Source organism: Xiphophorus maculatus, chromosome 22 (genome assembly GCF_002775205.1).
Source record: "Xiphophorus maculatus strain JP 163 A chromosome 22, X_maculatus-5.0-male, whole genome shotgun sequence".
Lineage (NCBI taxonomy): Eukaryota > Metazoa > Chordata > Actinopteri > Cyprinodontiformes > Poeciliidae > Xiphophorus > Xiphophorus maculatus.
In genome coordinates, this window is record NC_036464.1 from 18,836,927 (window position 1) to 18,857,095 (window position 20,169).

General features: G+C 38.3%; 1 protein-coding gene across 1 annotated transcript in view; it reads right to left on the minus strand.

The window, feature by feature from the left end:
* LOC102237893 (formin-2-like) overlaps positions 1-20,169 on the minus strand; it is a 44,291-nt gene that overhangs the window by 17,283 nt on the left and 6,839 nt on the right. The window contains exons 3-10 of the mRNA XM_014472437.2: positions 18,459-18,616; positions 15,953-16,084; positions 12,942-13,762; positions 12,346-12,487; positions 9,241-9,328; positions 4,704-4,765; positions 398-489; positions 190-319 (exon numbers count right to left, since the gene is read on the minus strand). Of these exons, the coding sequence (XP_014327923.2) occupies positions 190-319; positions 398-489; positions 4,704-4,765; positions 9,241-9,328; positions 12,346-12,487; positions 12,942-13,762; positions 15,953-16,084; positions 18,459-18,616 (1,625 nt within the window). The remainder of the gene's footprint in view (positions 1-189; positions 320-397; positions 490-4,703; positions 4,766-9,240; positions 9,329-12,345; positions 12,488-12,941; positions 13,763-15,952; positions 16,085-18,458; positions 18,617-20,169) is intronic.

Genomic DNA, 20,169 nt, shown 5'->3' on the forward strand with positions numbered 1-20,169 from the left:
TGGTTTAACGCTCCTGGATCCAAAGATGTCTCGTTAGAAGGCCTAAGAAGAACATTGACATGCTGAAAAAGTTGTTACTACCACCAGGAAGAGAACTAAAACATGCAAGATGCCGGCCCTCGAGGACCAACTTTGGGTACCCCTGGCTTATTGTATTAAAATAAAGGAAGGAAAAGGCTAACAATTCACCTTACACACTTTTTGCAGGATTTCGATTTTACGCAGAATTGATGTGATGCACTCATGAAAAGTTGATTGGAACAGGATGCAGAACACCCGCTGTGAGAAATTGGGAATTTGTGATAACTGAAACAGAAATCTGGAGACGGGACAAAATGTGTTAAATTAACATTACAATTTATGTGCCGAAGTTGATTCCTGATATTTTTATTCTTACTGTTCTGGCTTGTCCAGTGGCTTTGCGTCATCCTTGTCTTGGCTGGATTTCATGTGTTTCTTAATAGACTCAATCTCATCATTTTGAGCCCTCTGTCAAAGAAAAGTGCAAGGTGAAATGAAAAATTTACATCATGAAAATAAATAAAATGTGATGCTTTCTGTAACATAATTCTAAATGACGCTCAACAAAATTAAGTTATAATTACAAAAGAAATTAAACCATAACAGCAGAATTCAGACGCAGCTTTTGAAAAGCTAAACTAAAGGTAAATTAATAAGTTATAAATGTCGAGAGACCTTCAGAAAGCCTAAGTTATCCTAAATGTAATCTAGATGATGATCTGAAGAAAATTCAATTTTCTTTAAAGCTTTAAGGATTTTATTACAAGCCTATCACAAATCTGCTCCAAATCCATTCAGTTTTCTTCCCCGACAGGCTCACCTTCTAGTTTCTTTCTTTTAATATGAACAAACTAAATCTCAACCATATTTTTCTTTTTTTAGATTTACTTTACAAGTTTCACAAATGCCATAGTTGCCTTCTGCTTGATTACATTCCTGACCATTATCCTGCTGCCAGGCGCCGGACCGCAGTTTTATTCAAGGTGGTTTTATAAAAGCAGCCAGAAATGCACTGTCATTTCACAAGGAGGAAAGACAATGGATGTCAATGTTTTTGAAGGAGAGAGGTAAAACACTAAAACCATCATCAGGAAGAAAATGTAAACACTGTCTCCAGAAGTTGATCGACCAACCGGTCTTAGCCTCAGCACTTTGGTTTTTCCAACCGCCCCTCCTGTCTTTCTCCATTTTTCCCCCCCTTCACTGGAGTTTGGCCCCGGCATGGATCCTTGGAAAACATCAAACACCAGCATCAAACGAACTGAAAGCCCGATTAGTATTCTACACACCGCTGCCTTGTGTTGGTAAGGGCAGGCTCTTCGAGATGTTTTCAAGTGTAAATATATTTAACGCAAAGCAGATCCTTTTCAAAGGGCAGCGGCAGAGCCCGGCAGTGTTTGGTGTAATTGGGGACAAGTAGGCATTAGCGTGTGATCCTTGAATTGCTAGGGCATGTTGGAGCGGTTGTTAGCATGAGAAATACAGTCCCATGTGGAATATCCAATGCAAACTCAAGTAGGATGATATTTTAATGCTAGAATCCTAGCAGTAGCCAAGTGGTATTCATTAACTAGGTCTCTGGTGCAAGGCTAAACAGATCCAGTCAGAGTATAATCACTGTTTAAGTCACTCAACTTTCAACATTGAGGTTTATGAAATTTATGAGTAAGCCCCTGGTCAGAAATTGCATCATTTGAATTCAATAATAGCACCAGGTGCTCAGAAAAATTCACTCTTCTAAAGATCTATTTTATTCTGCTGTTTATTACAACCTTGCTTTATTTAAAATATATCCACTTTCTGAAGTTTCTTTTTGGTTTTACCTCCCTCTCAACAGTCTGCAATTTAGATTTAGCAACTCTGCACTCAACAAAAATGTAAATATAGACTTTATTCCAAAGCTTAATTTCTGAAGTATTTATTTTTACTCATTATTCCTGGCGATGTGCCTGGAAGGTTGATTATATTAGTAACTTCTGGTATGACACGATCTGCATAGCAGTTTGTGTTTGTATGTTGTAGGCCCCGTTTTTGAAGTATCTGGTTTGCATCTTCTTCTTTATTTATGTTATGATAATCACACACTTATGAACATGTCATTTTGAAGCTCAAGCTTTTCCAAAAAAGCCTACGAAAAAGCCTTAACATCCAATTAAAGAAGGTAAAAGCATAGAAAACACCAGATCAATTTTTTTATAGATTAAAATATTTTTTTCATTAGCTAAAGCAGATAATTATGCAGGAATATATAATTAAAGTAAATTTTTAAACCATCTGAAGGATGAACCGATATGACATTTAAGATTGCTGTTCATATATGTTTTTTTTTACCCACTCTTGTTCTAATCAACAGATACAAAAGGTAAAAAAAAACAACAACAAATGTATAATTTGAAAACAATATGGATACGTAGACCTGGAATATTTAAATATATCCAAACTTCTGATTCTGTCTTCAAGCATCTCTATGTGCCATGTTTATAAACATGGTTATTTATAGTCTTATTTAATCGGATTCTGGGACATTGAGATATTGTCATGACCTCAATGACATTTCGCCGGCTCAAACTAAAAAAGTCCTCCTAACTCGCACTGATATAAGAGGAGAGAGATTAGCGTTCCACCGTCATTGACCTTTTCTGAACGGTGGTGGCCTTGTTCAGACAACACCGCCGTCTATAATCTGTGGTTGGCAGACTGAATAACCCTGCCCGGCCTCCGTGCATCTCTCTCTGTTAGTGCAGAGTGCAATGTGTACACAACTGTGCGGTTCTACTTGTTTGTTTGTGAGCATGTTTGTGAGAATGAGAGGAAAGAAAAGGAGTGAGGGAGAGTAGCTTGTGATCTAGCTCCTAGCACAGCGAGTGAGGGTGTAACCATTAGGAGCCCCTCGCATTCCTCAAGACAGGCTGACTGTGCTGCCAACTGTGGTTTAGGGGGCTGGAGACCCACAGACAGGATGGAGTCTTGCAATACAAAAGAGAAACAATTTGGCTCCTCGACTCAATAACACAGCCTCAGGCCATACAGGGGGAAAGGAGAGAGAGAAGGGGGCTTGAAGTCTCAGGGTGAACGGAGAGGTTGGAAGACTTTTGATCCTAAGTTATGACACATTGGTTCATGACTACAGCTCGTCTCAAGCCACAGTCTCATTCCCATGATCAGCATTATTAATATGCCTCTGGCGGCCAAAGGTCCAGGCCTCTTCTGTGTAGTGGTGCCAAAAATCCCTTCGCAGGAATTTCACAGCATCTTAAACATGCTTTCCATTGAAATGTGGAAAATATGCTCATTTTCATGTTCCATAATTTACTGACCTGACTTTAAAGGGGTCCTGAACTGTTTCATCTGGGCAGAGGAGATTGATGAATATGGATTTACTCTTTATAAAAGAGAGCCTTCATTCCCAATATGAAGATATATTAAGATGTACTGATGACAGCTCAGCGATCCACTACTAATGTCATACAATCCAGAGCGGCCATCGTGCTTGGCAAAGCTTTTCAATTTTTGTAAATCTTACTTACTCTTTGCTGTGACACAAAGTTTTCTGTTTTATTATTACAAAAGTCGAGTAATTTTCATTCAACGTGTAAAAAAAACATGTTTGCTACGTAAAAGCACTGATTTTCTTCCAGGACAGACCAACACACGAGTGGCAGTCTAGCCAAACAGCTCGCATACCAGTGTGACTTGTGGTTTGCCTGTTTGTTTTTCTGTCTAATACACACTTCCTTTGTTCGCCCCTTTCAAGTTGAACATGGCGTAAGAGCTCCACTAAGGGGCATTTGTTCAGTGATGAGGCATCTCTGACAATGTAAATCTCATTTTATATTATAGATAGCAAATACATATGTTAAAGTGTGTTTTATTTCCCACATTCTAATTGTCATTATCTATCCTGTCCTCTTCTTTTGAAAGTGTAGGTAGGCCAGAAAACCCTAGAAATTAATCTCATCAATGCAAATTTCCAGTTTTTTTCTAAGAGATACCAACTTGGAAACAGGCATTCAGAGTGTCCACAAAATTCTTAAGATCTTCGAAACTACGGCAGTGACTGAAGTCAAATGTAGTGAAGCACAAAAAGAAAAAAAAAATACCATGACTTCAAAATGGACTCCTACATTACCAACATTGACTTGTGACTTTACTTGGACTCGGACCTTCAGATTTCGGCCCCGTCCTCATGGAGACAGGATGAGGTGTGTCCACAAAGATATTTTGTTATTTAGGTTGCAAGTCCACACCGACCTGGCATTTTGGGAAGTCAGAAACAATTATCTTTGAAAACAGATCCCAAAGTGGATCAATTTCAAAATAACTGTTTCATGTTTCAGTGAATATTTTCAATCATCTGGCTAGGTCACATCAAGACTAGGGAACAAAACAGACTTATCTACTCATCTTTTCTTAGGGTTAGTGTTACCAGAGAAAACATTGGAACAACTTATCCATAGCAATAATTCTGCATCACTACTTTTTTTCTTCCTTTCATAGTAAGGTAATCTAAAATCAATCTAGACTTTAACATGTTAGCACTTAGTATTGTGTTGTTCTTCCTGAAAGCAATTTATGTCTTCTTGTACTTCTTACTAAGACTACAGATATGCCTTTAAATAAGTTAATTTGAAGAATTCATATTTTCTATAGCCGAACGCTGTGTGATAATGCAGCTCACTTACGTTTTCATAAAGTGCTTGCAGAGTCTCCAGATCAACAACGGTGTTGTCCATATTTAGGACAGCTGTGGACAGAACACAAGGGTGACATGGTTAGTGTTAATACTAACACCGAGGCATGTCTTGACATTTCTTTACCTTTAAAGAACACAATTAGCAAGTCAGAAATCACAGCAGCACAAACAGAGCCCCTCTTTCATAAGCAACAGATTAAAACCGTTTGTTTGACATAAACCACAAAACAAGACTGAACGCTTTCTTAGATCTAAAATTCCTGCTTCCCAAGGCCTAAAGGTAGCAGACAACAAGGGTAAAATTACCCCATATCACATGCCATGCGCTGGGAGTAAGTAAAGTTATCGGTTCTCATCGGGATAGCATGTGAAAAGCCACATGCTGTACATACGTAGGACTTAGAAATCTGTCAGAGACACAAAGATCTGTGTTTGAAGTTCTGTGTTTGAATTCCTTGTGTCGCCTTTTTGTCTCGGCGCGAGGACCTGGCGCCCGCAAGCATTAATCCTTTGAAAGTAAATGTTTAAAGACAAACAGAGCCGGGAGATCTGTGGTGTCGAGGCTGAGGTGTTGCCGTACACACAATCGCTTAGTGAAGCAGTCAACACCTAGATGTGTATGTTCATCATGCAGTAGGTGTTGAAGTTATTCACGTTGTTTTGACCTGTTGGAAATCTGATGGGGAGATTCGAGTGTCAGGCTCTCGGAGGAAAGAGTGAACATGATGGAGGAAAATGTTATGAGCCTTTGAGAGCAGTTTCAAAATAGATGAAGAAAAAAAATAAGGATTATTAAAAAAACCAAGACATGGGGAAGGAGGGGATATTAAGCTTAAAGGTAAATTTGACACTTGGAAATTGACCTCTGTCTCTTTCCAGCACATCATCGCAACAATCCTCCTCCATGATACTGTTTATAGCCATTCTTAGGAGTGTTGGACAGGAAAGTAGTTCATATGATAAGCTCAGCAGACATGTAGTTCCACCAGGTGTTTGCCAACTGCTGCTGCCACTAGTTTGGAGGAGTTTTGGAGGAAGACAGAAGGAATGGGTGCTCTGTGGGGTGAGAGCTCAGCAGGATCCTTCGTTCCAAGGAGTAGCTTTGGGTAAACAGGCGGTGGATTGTATGAGTAGGTGTTTAAACACCTCCCTAAAGGGAAATCAACTATTTCTCAAACATGTGTGAAAGAATCAATGGAACACTTTGTGCATGTTTTTGATGAGGGAATTATAACATGATATAAAGCTAAAAAAAAAAAAGTAAAAATTCAATAAAATGGATACGAGCTCATACGTCTTCTTTGAAGCTCAAATGTTTGAAAAATATAAATTCATTCATTCACCACTGACTACTTGAGGGCCTGTTTTGCCTTTGCTGAAGTCTGGCCTTCCCTTTGGACAAAAATGTGGATATTTTTGATTAACTTCTTCTCTGCACTCTTTTGGACACGTTTTATTCCTCAGAAGTAACTACAAAACATCCTATTCTGTTACGTTTACCATTTGGTTCTCATTACCATCTTTGCCAGTGTCTGTGTGGGTACGTTGATTTGGAAAACTAGTTATTAAAAGAAGCAGGTGAAAGTTGTGTTATTGCTGTGACATGGAAAGTCCAATCACGCAAAAAAAAAATAAAATAAATAAAACTTGGGCCATCTGTCCACATGTATTCTAGACTGCCGCATGTGACCCCAGCACGGCGGCGCCGTCAACCACAGTCTTGTGGGGAGAAGAAGAAAAAAACTGCGGCTCTAAAGCCTCACAGGAAGCAGACACTGCACGGAAGTGTCCTATGAAACGTAGTGTGTCAGCCAAGTCTGAGAACAACCAACAACAGCTGTGAGGAAAGTAAGGGGAAAAGTGTTGATTCCCCACTGAGTGGCTGAGTTGCTTTAAACCAACAACAAAAATTTAATGATTCATAACTTGTTTTTCTTGAAGTTAAACCATCCAAATGACAGCTTTGGTAGTCACTGTCACTATTGTGGAATTCAAAAGGAAATTAAATTGATTCACAACCCCGATTTGGAGCATCACAATGCTTTCATGAGTGAATCTTTTGCCTCTCAAAACAATGTGACGCATAGGGACATAAAATAATTTCAGATAAATGAGATCTCTAATGTCTGTGATATGTTAAAAGACTTTTCTAATATCAATAAATGTTAAAATCCAAACATTCTGGGAATGAAGCAAAAGATACTGAGAATTACTCCACCAAACCACCAAAGACACACACTATGTTCTCAGTCTGTGATAAACTGAAGTTTCCAATTAGTGCTAATTATAGAGCATTTCAAAACTGTCCTAACATAGGAGATAAATGGCAGTGTTAATGACAGTGGCCCTCTCCTGCCCTCCTCCTCTGACCCAAAATGGATGCATCAAATACATTAAAGCTGGAATCTTAACATTTACGTGTGTAATAGCTGAAGATGCTGCAGGTTTTAAACTGTAATAAATGTTCTCCTCTTGAAGGATTTAAAAGAAAAAAAAGGAGAATGAAGAGTGTTTAGACACACGGATGAGCGAAGACTGGAGCGCAATCAGAGGGTAACTAAAACAGGAAGACTGTCGGTTCCCATCAACGTCTCCAGGATGACTTCACCTCTACAAAGCCGCCTAGACAAGATGGTGACAAGCTCAGAGCGCCGGAGAGCCGCAGAAAAACATGATGTGGGTGTTAAACGCGATGAGATTACCAAAAATGAGAGCAAGCAAAACCAGAGAGGAGGAGGCAAACAAAAGGCTGAATAACTCAAATGACTTTTAGTTTGATGACTTTCCAAGGTGAGAGGGGACTTTACACAATCCGAGTACGCTCTCAGCAAATTCCAAGATACATTTTTGATACTTAGTAAAAAAATATATATATATCTAAAAGATTTTTTCCAGAATAAACTTTTTATTGTTAGTTTGTCTTCAATGTTTTTCATGCTAAAATATTTTTTGTATTGCATTATTAATTTTCTATCAAACATGAGTGTTTGTTATAACAACTTTTCAAAACATGTTTAAAAGTTTTGAGCCACGCCTCAACATTGTTTTGCTTATAATAGAGTCATCATCTTATATTACCACAATTACCATTTTACTTTGTGCCAAAATGTTATGTTTGTTCAGTCTGTGTTGGCCACAATTCCATATATTGAACATCAATAGCCGTCTAGTCTGACTCAGCACTTCGTCGGAATGGAGGATGATTGTGTACAGCAGCAAGTTTCTGTAAGTTTCTTAGCATTGAACTAGCGTATTACATACATCAGGGCCAAATATTGGTGATTGGGTACAATTTAAAACTTCATCAAAGTCCATGTCTCCAACAAATAACTGGTCCAGACCCTCTGTACAAAGCGAAGTGTAGAACAAGGGGCTGGGTTTTTACCAAGCTATTAGTTTCCACGGCTTAACTGTTTTATTGCAACCAGATACATTTCTGACGACTCAAAATTATCTGTAGTGCAAGAAAGGAAATAAGTGTCAAAACCTTCTTTTAGCCAGCTCACATGTATCCCATACAACATGTAGGAGAGTTGAGCCAGGCGTTGTACTAGAGAAACCTCCAGTCACTCTGAACCAGTGGACCGGTTCTGAAACTGAAACCTTTTAAATCTTTGGAATGACTAGATATTAGTAACTGAGATCATGGTACCTACTGCAGTCAGCTACGACCCCATGTTTCCATTAGAAAAAAAACAAAAAAACACACATTAATATACAACCTAAACGTTGTGGTTGGATTTTTCCGTCCGGAGACAGCAATTACTGAAAACTTTAAGTACTATGGATTATCCACAGATTACAGCTTTCTTGAAATGATGAAACAATCTGTAGGACTATGTTTTAACAAAAATAGAAAACAAAAGAGCAATCATTCTTTCATTTGACAGCTAAAGGTTTTACTGAATTAGACTCTCTAAAGTCTTTTCAGGATAATAAGATTGCTTTTGTTGGGGAAGTATCAGTGGATTATAATGAGATTGTAAAGCCTAAGTAGCCATCTTGTTTCTTTAGGTTGATTGTACCTGCTGTCATGATGATTAATCATGATAATCTTGGGATTTCAACTCAATATCTGTGCTCGCTTATTCACAGCTTTTATTTATACAGTAGGATTGAATTTATGGAACTGAAGTGTTCAGTGTTGGTATAGTTATCAAAAAAATAAAAACATTTCACTTAGATAGCAGTACAGAATCCAGGAATAACTATACTTGTCACATACAGAAAGACCAAAACTGGAAATGCAGAGGAATGAATGAAAATCACATTCTTTTTGTGAATTTTTAGAAAATGCCACATTACTTCCATCTTTCTCAAATAAATGCACCTCATTTCTGTCTTGTTCTAAATAAAGCCTACAGTCAGTACATTATAACTTTTAATCTTTTTTACCAAATATGTGTCAACATTTGAGCCAAATAAAAGTATATTTTACAGTGCCACTTTATTTTTCATAAAATACTGCAGTTATCTGGCACAAAGTCAAAATCCAGATTCAGGAAAAAAAACAAAAAACACCTTACCATTCTGGATGTCCTTCATATCCAGGTGAATACTGGACATCAGAATCCCGACAGCTTGTGAACGCTTGTTGCTCAACAATTTTACCACCTAAGAAATGAACACAGAGACAGCAGCGGAAAGGTCAGAATAGGTCAGAAAAAAACATGTAAACAAAAGTGAAGCGTTTGTTTTTGGACTTAAGACCATTACAGTCTGTTCCTTTGTGGGAGCAAGAACGTACTGCAAATAGTGATAAACACATTACAATAGATTTGCCAAGAGAAAAAAATAGCAGGATTTTATTAATTAAGTTTCCAGAAGTGATTACACCTAAAAAAAATAAAATAAAAAAATAAAAGTCTTGTGAAATTTTGGCTCAGGATTTATGCGAGTCTACAATAAGTAAACAGTTTTCTAAACAGAAATAAAGTCAATCAAAATTACATTAAATGAGTCAAAACCCCAGAAAGATAAGGATAGAGTATCTTAAACACTGCCTAAAGTAAATTGTTAACTTTATTAAGGCGTCACCCAAAACTAATATCATTATTGTTTGTAGCTATGACTATGTAATGAGTGTGAATTAATAACATACATTGGACAAACATAAGCCACAGTATTCCTTAGTAAGCAAAAGCGTGAGCAGGATTGAAGAGAATGAACAAGACAGAAAACCCAAAGCTTACTGTGATCCAGACAGAACCCTTTCACTGAAACCAGATCACACAGACCACAGACCTTGTAAACATACAGGAAGTTGTATCAGCAGGCCCCAAATGTCTGTTTCCCTGGAAATAACCACAGCTTTGATGGGAATGGACTGATGAGATACTGACTGGGCATCTCTTTTTAATAGGCCAATTTATTCTATATAATCCAACAGAAGTATTCACACCACTTCCACTTTTTCACAAATTGTAAAGTTACAACCAATAACTTCACTGTGTTGGATTTTTTATTATTCTAATTTTGTTTGTTTGTTTTTATTTTAAAAGGCAAATGGATACATTGGTTTATTTTTTTGTTTAACAAAATCTCATGAGTACAGGCTCCAACATTATTTATTCTGGGAACATCATGTATTCACCTCAGTTCACCTTTTCATCAACTCCAGACAGTTTCTAATGTGTTAGTTTTCCAGCACACAGGGTTTTATCAGGCACTGTGAACTCATAAATAACTTTTACTCGTAACAACACACATTTATTGACTATTATTCATCTTAAAAGTCAAAAATTCCATCAACACTCCCAACAATAATTTATACTTCATAACATGCAGCTTGATACAAGACTGAAGATGGTTTTATTCATTTTTTAACCAGTGTCTGAAAGATTCATCAGATGCAATGGTTTAATATTCTCCACGGAGTCACTTGTTTGTCCTTTTAGTTTTCCTCTGAAATAAATAGTTTATTCAGTTATTGTAACGTCTGCCAGTATGGGTTGTCATAAATCCTGGACAGCTCTAAAAAACATGTCTGAAAAAAGCAAACTGAAAACTTGAACATGTACCAATACAATTTATTTAGAAAAAAATTACACAACTTAAAAAAAAAATGGAAAAAACTACATTATCTGAAAGACTCGCACACTCTACAATGCATTGTATGTCTATATTTTATAATTTCCCTGAGGGAAAATCCTACAGGGATTAATAAAGTTTTTATCTATCTGTCTGTCTGTCTATCTGTCTATATACTGTATATCTATACAAGTTCAGAATGAACATCTTGAACCTAAATGTCTCATTTTTAGGCCTTGAAATGTTTTTAATTCAGTAAAATTTATTATAGTAGTTTTTGAATATTTAGTTAAACCCTAAATCAATAAGAATAATGAAAAATAAATAAAAAATAGACTTGAAAACAGTTTGCTAAAACCCATTGTCACCATTCTGAAACTTAATGTAGGTCACAGGTGTCAAACTCCAGTCCTCAAGGGCCGCTGTCCAGCAACTTTTAGATGTGACTCTGCTGCACCACACCTGAATAGAATAATTAGGTCATTAAGGCTCTGGAGAACTGATCTACACAAGGAGGAGGTAATTAAGCCATTTCATTCCAGTGTTTTGTACCTGTGGCACATCTAAAAACTGCAGGACAGCGACCCTTTGGGGACTGGAGTTTGACACCCTGGTGTAGGTGAAGAATACAAAAAACAAACCAGTTTACATCAGGGACAATTGAAACTAGCTTAGTTGTACAGTTGAAAGCTGAGTTATTTTGCCATAACTGATTAAGTCTTACATTAAAATTATTGTTTTAAACAGGCATTATTTTTCACTCATAGAAATGTGCAGAACACTTGTTTTTAGCGAACTACAGGGCAGTTTACTTAAAGCTAAGATCCATGTGTTTGAGCAAAACTTTCACAAACTTTAAACTTGGTGCGTTTCTAGAAAGTTTTATGTTAATTTTATGGTTCAGCTCAACGTCTCATAAACTACAAGATTTCCCAAAAATGTTTATGCCTTAAGACTAACATTTAATCTCTGCCATAAGTATAAAGTATCCCCAAGAGTGTCAATTAGATGGGTAAAACGTTGTTCCCCTGTGCAACATTATTTGTGATTTAGACGCATAAATTTGACCAACAGCACATCAATTTAAGGATGACGACAAGAGCAGCTTTAAACTGTAGATCAAATGTTTGACTTGGAAATTGATGGAGTGGCGTAAAGTGTATTGGGGAGAGAAACAGTCTCAACCATTAAACCAATTCATACAGAAAGCACAATGGGAGGAACCACACCATGAAATACAACTCCCAAGCTTCTCTTGCTCTCCCTCACTAATTTCCCTTCCCGCTCTCTCTTAGCAGTCATCGTGGCTGTGAGGTTTCCTCACCGCACGCGAGTCTTTGGCTCGGTGCCACTGGATGGTCACAAGGGAGTCGGTTGGGAGCCAGAGCTCACACCACATAATAACTGTCTGGCTGCAGCAGTTCCTCCTGCCACTCAAAGTGACTCTGGGAGCGACAGTGAGGAGAAATGGAAAGAAGCGAGGCATGGATGGAAAGTGAAGATTGGGAAAGCTCCAAAGAAGGCCAGAGGAAAAAAAAAAAAAAGTAATAAAATCAGAGTAGCGAGAGAGGACTATGCCCAACAGTCAGGAGGACACGTACCTGTTTGGCCTTTGATTTGCTGATTGTATCTGAAATTGGTTTCTTCTTCTCCTTAACAGCACTTTTGGAGAACAGATCCACAAATTCTCCGAAATCAATAGTTGGCTCCTCTATTTTTTCCCATACCAGTGGTCCGGGGATTCTGCAGGCAGGATGACAGATTAACTATTTACTTTTAAAACAAGAGAAGTTTAATATGTCATTCCGTGGTTGAAAAAGTATACCGAAGCTGTTTTCTAAGTACTTATGTGTCATCTTTTGGAAACTACAAATCCTTGTAATACACTTGTCTAGCCCATCAGTCAACAAACTTAGAATCGAGTTTCTCACTTGCAGCAAAAATTGTGAGATTTATTTTTAGCAGCCGTTCATTCAGCTGCGTTTTTTTCAAGCCCTAATGGAGGAAGAAAACCTGGTTAGAGTCAATTCTGCCCTAACCACAACGCCTGGACTGCATTGCTTTCATTTTCCACAAGGTTAGCATCTCCATTACCATCACAACATGTGGCTGATCTTTATCTTAAGTGGACATGTTTCCTCTCAAAAATCTCTACTGTTAAAATGTCTGTGTGCAAATGATCCATATCTGCCCTTACTTTTTAGCGTGCAGCTGGATGCGGGTCCAGTAGAGCGGCTTCATTGGCTTGGGGGGCTCTATCACAGCTTTGGCAGGGGTCGCTTCCTGAACCGCCAGGGAAGAAATGGGACCTGGAGGTGGAGGGATGCAGCCTGGAGGAGGGGGTCCCATTCCCAGTGGAGGTGGTGGTGGAGGAGGGGGTCCCATTCCTGGTGGAGGAGGTGGAGGAGGAGGGGGTCCCATTCCCAGTGGAGGAGGTGGTGGTCCTATTCCAGGCAGAGGAGGTGGCGGTGGAGGGCCAAAGCCTGGTGGCAGAGGTGGAGGTGGAGGTGGAGGTGGAGGTGGAGGCGGAGGAGGGGGTGGCGGACAAGGTCCAAAACCAGGTATGGAAACGAGTGGAGGTGGAGGCGGAGGTGGAGGAGGAGGGGGCATGCCTCTTGAGGGTGGAGAGGCAGCAGAAAGAGGGGTACTTTGGGTGATGTTGTTTTGCTGCCTCTCTTTGCAGGTGCACACAAAGCTTTCTGTAGACTTGAGGCTTGGCGATTTGACTGAAAAGGACTTGGGGCCAATTCCTCCATTTAAAGATGCGTCAAATTTAAGCCCCTCATCCACGGGTGAAGTTTGAACAGATGCCTCCAGTCTTTCTACCCTTTTCTGTGAAGCCTTGGGGTGTGCATTTCCCAGAACTTCCACACTGTCCTCACCGCTCTTCGGTAAGGAGGGCCGATGAAGGACAGCGATTTTACTCTGCAGCTCCTCAATTTTCTTCTCCAGCTGAGGGATGAGGCAGTTTTCATCCTCTGAAGATGACTGGCCTGACTTCAACCTGCTGGATTCTGTCTGTCAATGAATGACAAAAAAAAAAAAAAAACGGTTAAGAAAATAAAACAAATACAAATTTGAAGTTGGTACAAAGATCCTAAATAATAATAATAATAATAAACAAGTGTCAATCTGTGATTTCTGTGTTATAGCTTCTGGCTTAAGGTCAATTTGCCACTTTTTATCCCCATTTTTTGCACATTGTTATTGTGTTCACTTAAAATTCCTTTCATAGTCATGAATTTACTTCTTGTTACACATTTTGCACATCATAGAAATAATTGCAAAAACGCTCCAATCTTGCACAGTTTAAAATCTGTTAATGCATTAACAGATATTCCTGAACATCTGAAGACCCTTCACTTGGTGGACCCACAGTGGTGCATTTTATTCTGAAAAACTCTGCATTAAATTATAAGTCCACAAACTTTGCTGATGTGACCCAAGGGACAGAGAGTTGTGGCTCAATTAGTTACCTCGACTTTTTTATTTTACTGTTCTTGAAACCATGGACGTCTTTTCCTTTTATCATTTCTCTAAACAAGCCTGACCTCTGGTGGACAAAAACATTTTTACAGGGTAAGCCATCAAGCTGTTGCAGACAAACCACAGAAATCTGAGTAGGTCAAAAAAGAACATTAAGTCGAGTACATTCCTTAACATTGGGAACAACATAGGACAAATAATTTAATGTTGCATGTGAAGCCATTATAAAACGGGAACGTTTTCACCGTATAGTCCATAATCGCATGATTATTTTTTAGCTGACTAAGAACAATTCTTATACTCAAGTCTCAGAGTAGTTCCTGTCCTATCTGGCATGACATGCATTTGTGCTCACCAGATTAATTATTGCACCCTTAAATAAAATTCCCAATTATTCACTACTTTGCTTTGATCCATCACACAAAACCCTGATAAAATATGTTATATTGCAAAAGCATCAGCTTGTCAGCCTTCATGTAAATTTTTCCATTAGGATTATCCATCATATTAATCTGAAGGGATTACTATGACGTTGATCCATATTTGCAGCTCTAATAGCTCCTGCTCTTCTAGAAGCTTTCTAAAAAATGTAAGAGTGTATATATTTTTAACCATTCTTTCAGGAACAAATTTACTGAGGTCAGACAGTAACTTTGGATGAGAATATCTGGTTTGCGTTGTCCATTCTATTTAATCTCAAATATGCTCTTTACGAACTCAGGACTCAGGGTCAGGCCAGTAAAGGTCTGTCATACAAAGGTCACTCATCAAGGTATTTATGGATCTTGTCATGTACACTGGTTCACAGTGATGTTCAGTCTGTCCCTAGACTACCTCGAAGTTAGGAACATAAAATTGTCTTAAGTGTCTTGGTTAGCTGAAGCATTAAGAGTATTCCTTTCTAGAACTAAGGGGTGGAGGTCCTCTCCTGAAAACCAGCTTCACACCATAATCTGTGCTTCACCGAACGTTTTATGCGTGACAACTTGCAGCCAGGCGAGAAGTTATCGCCAAACTCCTCAACTGGATAGGCAGCCAGAAAGGCAGAATTTGTCCTCTAAAGATGACATCTCCACTCTAGAGTCCAGTTCTTCATGCTGCTGCATCTGACCGTTTGCAACACACACTGCAGCTGCTCCGCCATAAACCATTACATGAAACTTTTCACACCATGCTCTTGAACTTATCTGAAGGCCACATGAAGGTTGGCGGTCCGAAAATCTTTTGAACCAGTGACATTGTATAATAGTACCATGGTTTCTGAAAGTGACTCATTGTGCACAATTGCTTGCAGAGTCAGTGTAGATGATGAGGTGCTGAATTTTAAACACTTATGGCCATTAAAGTGATTGGAATCTGCATTTAATTACGTGGATGGATGGATGGATGGATGGATGGATGGATGGATGGATGGATGGATGGATGGGTGAGTACATACTTTTGGCAATATAGTGTACAATTACTTTTTACCATGTCAACTTTTTCAAATAGGGAACATGGTTTGAGGCGTATGAGCACTTTTGAAAGACTAGAAATGCCAACTGAAAAGACGTCACCTCATCTTGGTAATGGAGGTTTGATTTGATGCTTCTTTTGCTACTATTGTAAAATTGTGTAAAAAGGAAAAAAAGATACAGAAGAAAACCTCTCAGTTTCTCTTCAACTACGTTTTGACAGTCAAAGACTTAACATTGTGCGAGGGACAGGGGCAATGTAACTAACCTGAAAGTGGAGTGCACCGGTTGGCTTGGACGATGAGCGGTGCAAAGGGGATCTCAAACCTCTCCCGTACAGCTCCCACAAGTGGGACGACACTGGGAGGCCCACAGATGCCCAGGTGTACAACTGCTCCTCCTGCACACAGTTTAAAAAAGGAAAGCAGCATTTATGACACTTCTACACCTCATTGAATTATACTCTGATTTGGAGCCGAGGTTATTTTTCCCCTACTAATGGAAGTAACCTTTAAAACGTTCAAACAATGGCTCAAGATACTGAATGAAGGAGAATGATCTAATGTTTAAGCCATTATATCTATTCCATATCTTAGCCCGAAGGTCACTTCCCTGTCTGTATATTAATCTTGCCATCTTTTCTTTTCTAAGGTGAAAACTCCCTTAGCAATTGCAATTATATGGACTTATATTACAGAGGTTTACCAGAGTAAAATACTTTGTTTTTGCAGCAGACTATAAAAAACTATTTTTTTTGAAAAGCCATTAGGTAACAACTGATAAAGTTTTTTGGAAATGTCTTGATAGGTAACTGTATTTCTGTCCTAATCCATAGCAAATAACACTAATTTATGTTTTCTTGCAATGATTATACAATATCAGGTTAAAACTACTTCATCCATAGATGTAAAAATACATATATGCTTCAAATTCTTCATTTAGCCATTTAAGTAAGAAATAAACAACTATTATGAACTATTAAGAACTATTATGGTACAACACATAGCAGACATCTTCTGCAAAGGAAAGTTTCAATTTGAAACCAACAGTCTCACAGTGTCCTAAAGTATCTCAGAAAATTAAGAAAAACATTAAACAAGAAAAGCGCACGTGAAAGTAGATGTAACCATTCTTGGAAAAAAGGTAGTACATGCTGTACAGATTTGGAAAAAATAAACGCTGTAAATTATAATTTTCCTACCATTAGCAACAAAATCTTGAAACCCATTTTCACAGACTGAAAAACATACAGTTCATCTTTGAAAGACATCCATCTCATTCTCAGAATATTGGGAAATACCCAATGTTAGGTTGTGTGTGATACAAATGGGCACAAATTATTTAATGCTTATTGCATTCATGCTCAGATTGTGCACTAATGTGTGATGTATTCGTCAAAGACGGTGAAAAATCTTAAACTGAACTGACTTTCATGCAGGATTTTGTGCTGAAAAATCAAATATGAATATTCCCACTGATTTACAGCTGATTTAAATTAGAAGGATTAGATTTTGGGTAAAACAAGGACAGCAAAAACAAGAGTTTCTTTTTTGTTAAATGTGTCAACTAACACAAGCGGCCAGAATGTTGCACCTCCAAACACATCAGACCAACTTTTCATCAAAAGCTCACAAGGGTTGTATTTTCAATAGGTAAGTTGCCATGTCCCACTTCAAAGTCTGTACTTTCTATGGCAACAGTAAAGGTTATTCATGGTTGAGCTGAATAATGCAGAACTCCAGGGCACAGCCAGAGCAGTGACAACTCTGTCCAGTCGTGTCATGATGAGCTTTTTGTGGGGAAGAACAGTCTGAGCCGAAGGCACGTGGAGTCGTTACATAACGCAGTCAGCAGATGGGCTACGCAAGCACAGATGCATGCTTGTGTGTGAGCAGGCGAGACTTCATGAGTATTAGCGGGAGTCCGGTCAGTCCGATGCTGCCAAACGCAGCCAGTGTCAGCGTTTCAGGCTGGCCTTTTGTATCTGAATATTTCTAATACACTTCCTGCATGTACCCCCTGGCAAAATTTACAATGAAAAGAGTTCGACAATGACATTCCTAGATATAACAACAACGTGTACACCTAAGTACACCTGTAAGTAAACCTGCACAGAAAAAGAATTGGTAAGGATATACTCCAAGAGCACACAACAATGCTGTTCAGCTAGAGAAATCAGCTGCCTGAATGAAGCACCTTGACAAAAATACCCCGACAAAGTCAGTAAGTAAATTAGATGCCTCAGTGATTCCATCTCTGCTGGAACAGAAATGGAAAATAACATTCATGAAGTCAGCTCACATGATTGGGTCGGTCTGCATGCATCCCTGGTCTTTCGCTAATAAAATTAAATTTGTCTGACAGGAGACAGCTAGGCAAACTGCTTTACATCTGCATTACACATTGCAAGTAAAAAAGAAACTGAAAAAAAAATAGTTATATTAATAAGAACATGTCATGATCATGTGCTCTCTTTCAGCCACATCACCTCACACTAATTTGGTTTTCCAAGCAGAAATTCTGTTAAAGGAAAGTACAGGGAATATTTTCCTTCAGGCAAGGAATGTCATACTTGCAGAAAATGTAAAGCAGTGAAATTCTATCCACATCTAAAAGGGGATAGACAAAAGGTTTAAATGTTCGTATATGTGCACTAAAAAATATTACCTGCCTGCCTAGTTTTACAACGGCAACGGAAAGGCTAAACCAAGCTAAAAGAATTAACCTAATTTCTGAAAAAGTGTGTGATGGCAGAACATGGAGAGTGGCCTTACACTGAAGATTGTGGAGACAGTCCCATCACTGCGGTGTTCTGTGTTGCTGTCACTGAAGGGGTGCAGCAGACCATGGGCAAGCATTCGGTGACACAGTTCTTTTGCCTCATCATCTGCATCCCCATGGTGTGTGCAAAGCTTTTCCAACAGAGTCTGACCTGACAACAAAACAGAGGAGGATGAAACTGAAAAACAAGCTGAACCGTTATTCTGAACCCTGCAGTTTGTTTTAGTATGGATTAGCAAGGAACTGAACAGACACTTTGTTAATCTAGCTAGTTTGGCAAGTTTCAAATTTAGATGCGATAATGAAACACCTTCCTGGGCAGACTCTGCTCACACATGCTGAAGCAAGACACCGGAGATGTTAATTGCTACTAAATGTGTGAACTGTTGCGAACAAGTACTGATTTAAGGCATTTAAATTGCTGCATAACAGAGCTAACTGCTTTTATTCCACATCTAAATATTGTACACATCAAAATGAGTAAGACATTGTTGGTAAACATAATATAGTTTTACTACAAAGTGAGAATCAAAGACTTAATAAAAAAAAAACAATCTTTGTTTTTGTAAGATAATTGGTAATCTCCAGCAAAAATGAATCCTTTTTTCTTTTGCAGGTCAGCAGGTGTTTTCAAGGACTGAAACAAATATTCACTGTGACATTTTGACTGTAAACCATATAGTTTTTCCCCCAGCACATTACAGTTATATGCTGAAATAAAACTATACTTTTAAAACTCAAATATTATTGTGCCTTCCTTCAGTTATGCCAACAATGCAAGTTCTACTTTCCCCCCCTCATCAACCTCTGAGTCTGAATCAAAGAAAGTTTACAATTAATTAATAAAGGTCCCATGACACAAGATGCTGTGAGAATATCCATAAAAAACCAGGTTTGAGCTGCTGTGTTCTGAATATAGCAGTCACAGCAAATGTGTGAAATAGCTAAATAAGTTTTCCTCTGCTTTTCCTCTGTTACAAGCAAAAATGTGACCTGCAAACATTGCATTATGATCAATATCACATGAACTTGTAAAATCATGACATAGCATGATCTAAACAAAGAGGTAATTCTGATTTTAGTGCTGATTTTTTTTTAAAGGCAAGGCACCTATTACAGATTGGTCAAATCAGATCCAGTATCCGTGTTGGATTTGAAATAGATATTTCCTAGAGAAACTAATCCAGACTTCATAACTCTGTTATTCAATAAATTGCATATTTTGCAGATGCTTCAAATATGTATTTGAATATGTTGGGATTTGGAAAATTCCTTAAAGTTTACATAAATGACTTTTGCTTGCTACAAAGACTGTCAGCTGATGCAGCATTACTAAACCAGCCCTCTGTTATGGTGCCATGCATACTGGAAAAATAAAATGGATGTTGTTGATTGTTGTAAGAAAAAAAAAAGTTGATAATGGACTTGTGTATACTTTGTTCAATGTGGTGTCCGTACAGCTGCCAAGTAAATACATACATAGATGATCCCTTGGACGCGTATTGTGCATTTGAGAATATCAATATAACTCTGAATGGGTGCAATGATTACAGCAGTTTTCCTGGTAATTCCTGTATGGTGTATTAATATTAACTCATTCACCACCATGACCATAAACAACACTGATTGTTTCAAAATGTGTATGAAATATTGCATTCTGCATTTATTTAAATTCAGATGCTTGGACTAAAAATCTAGATATCA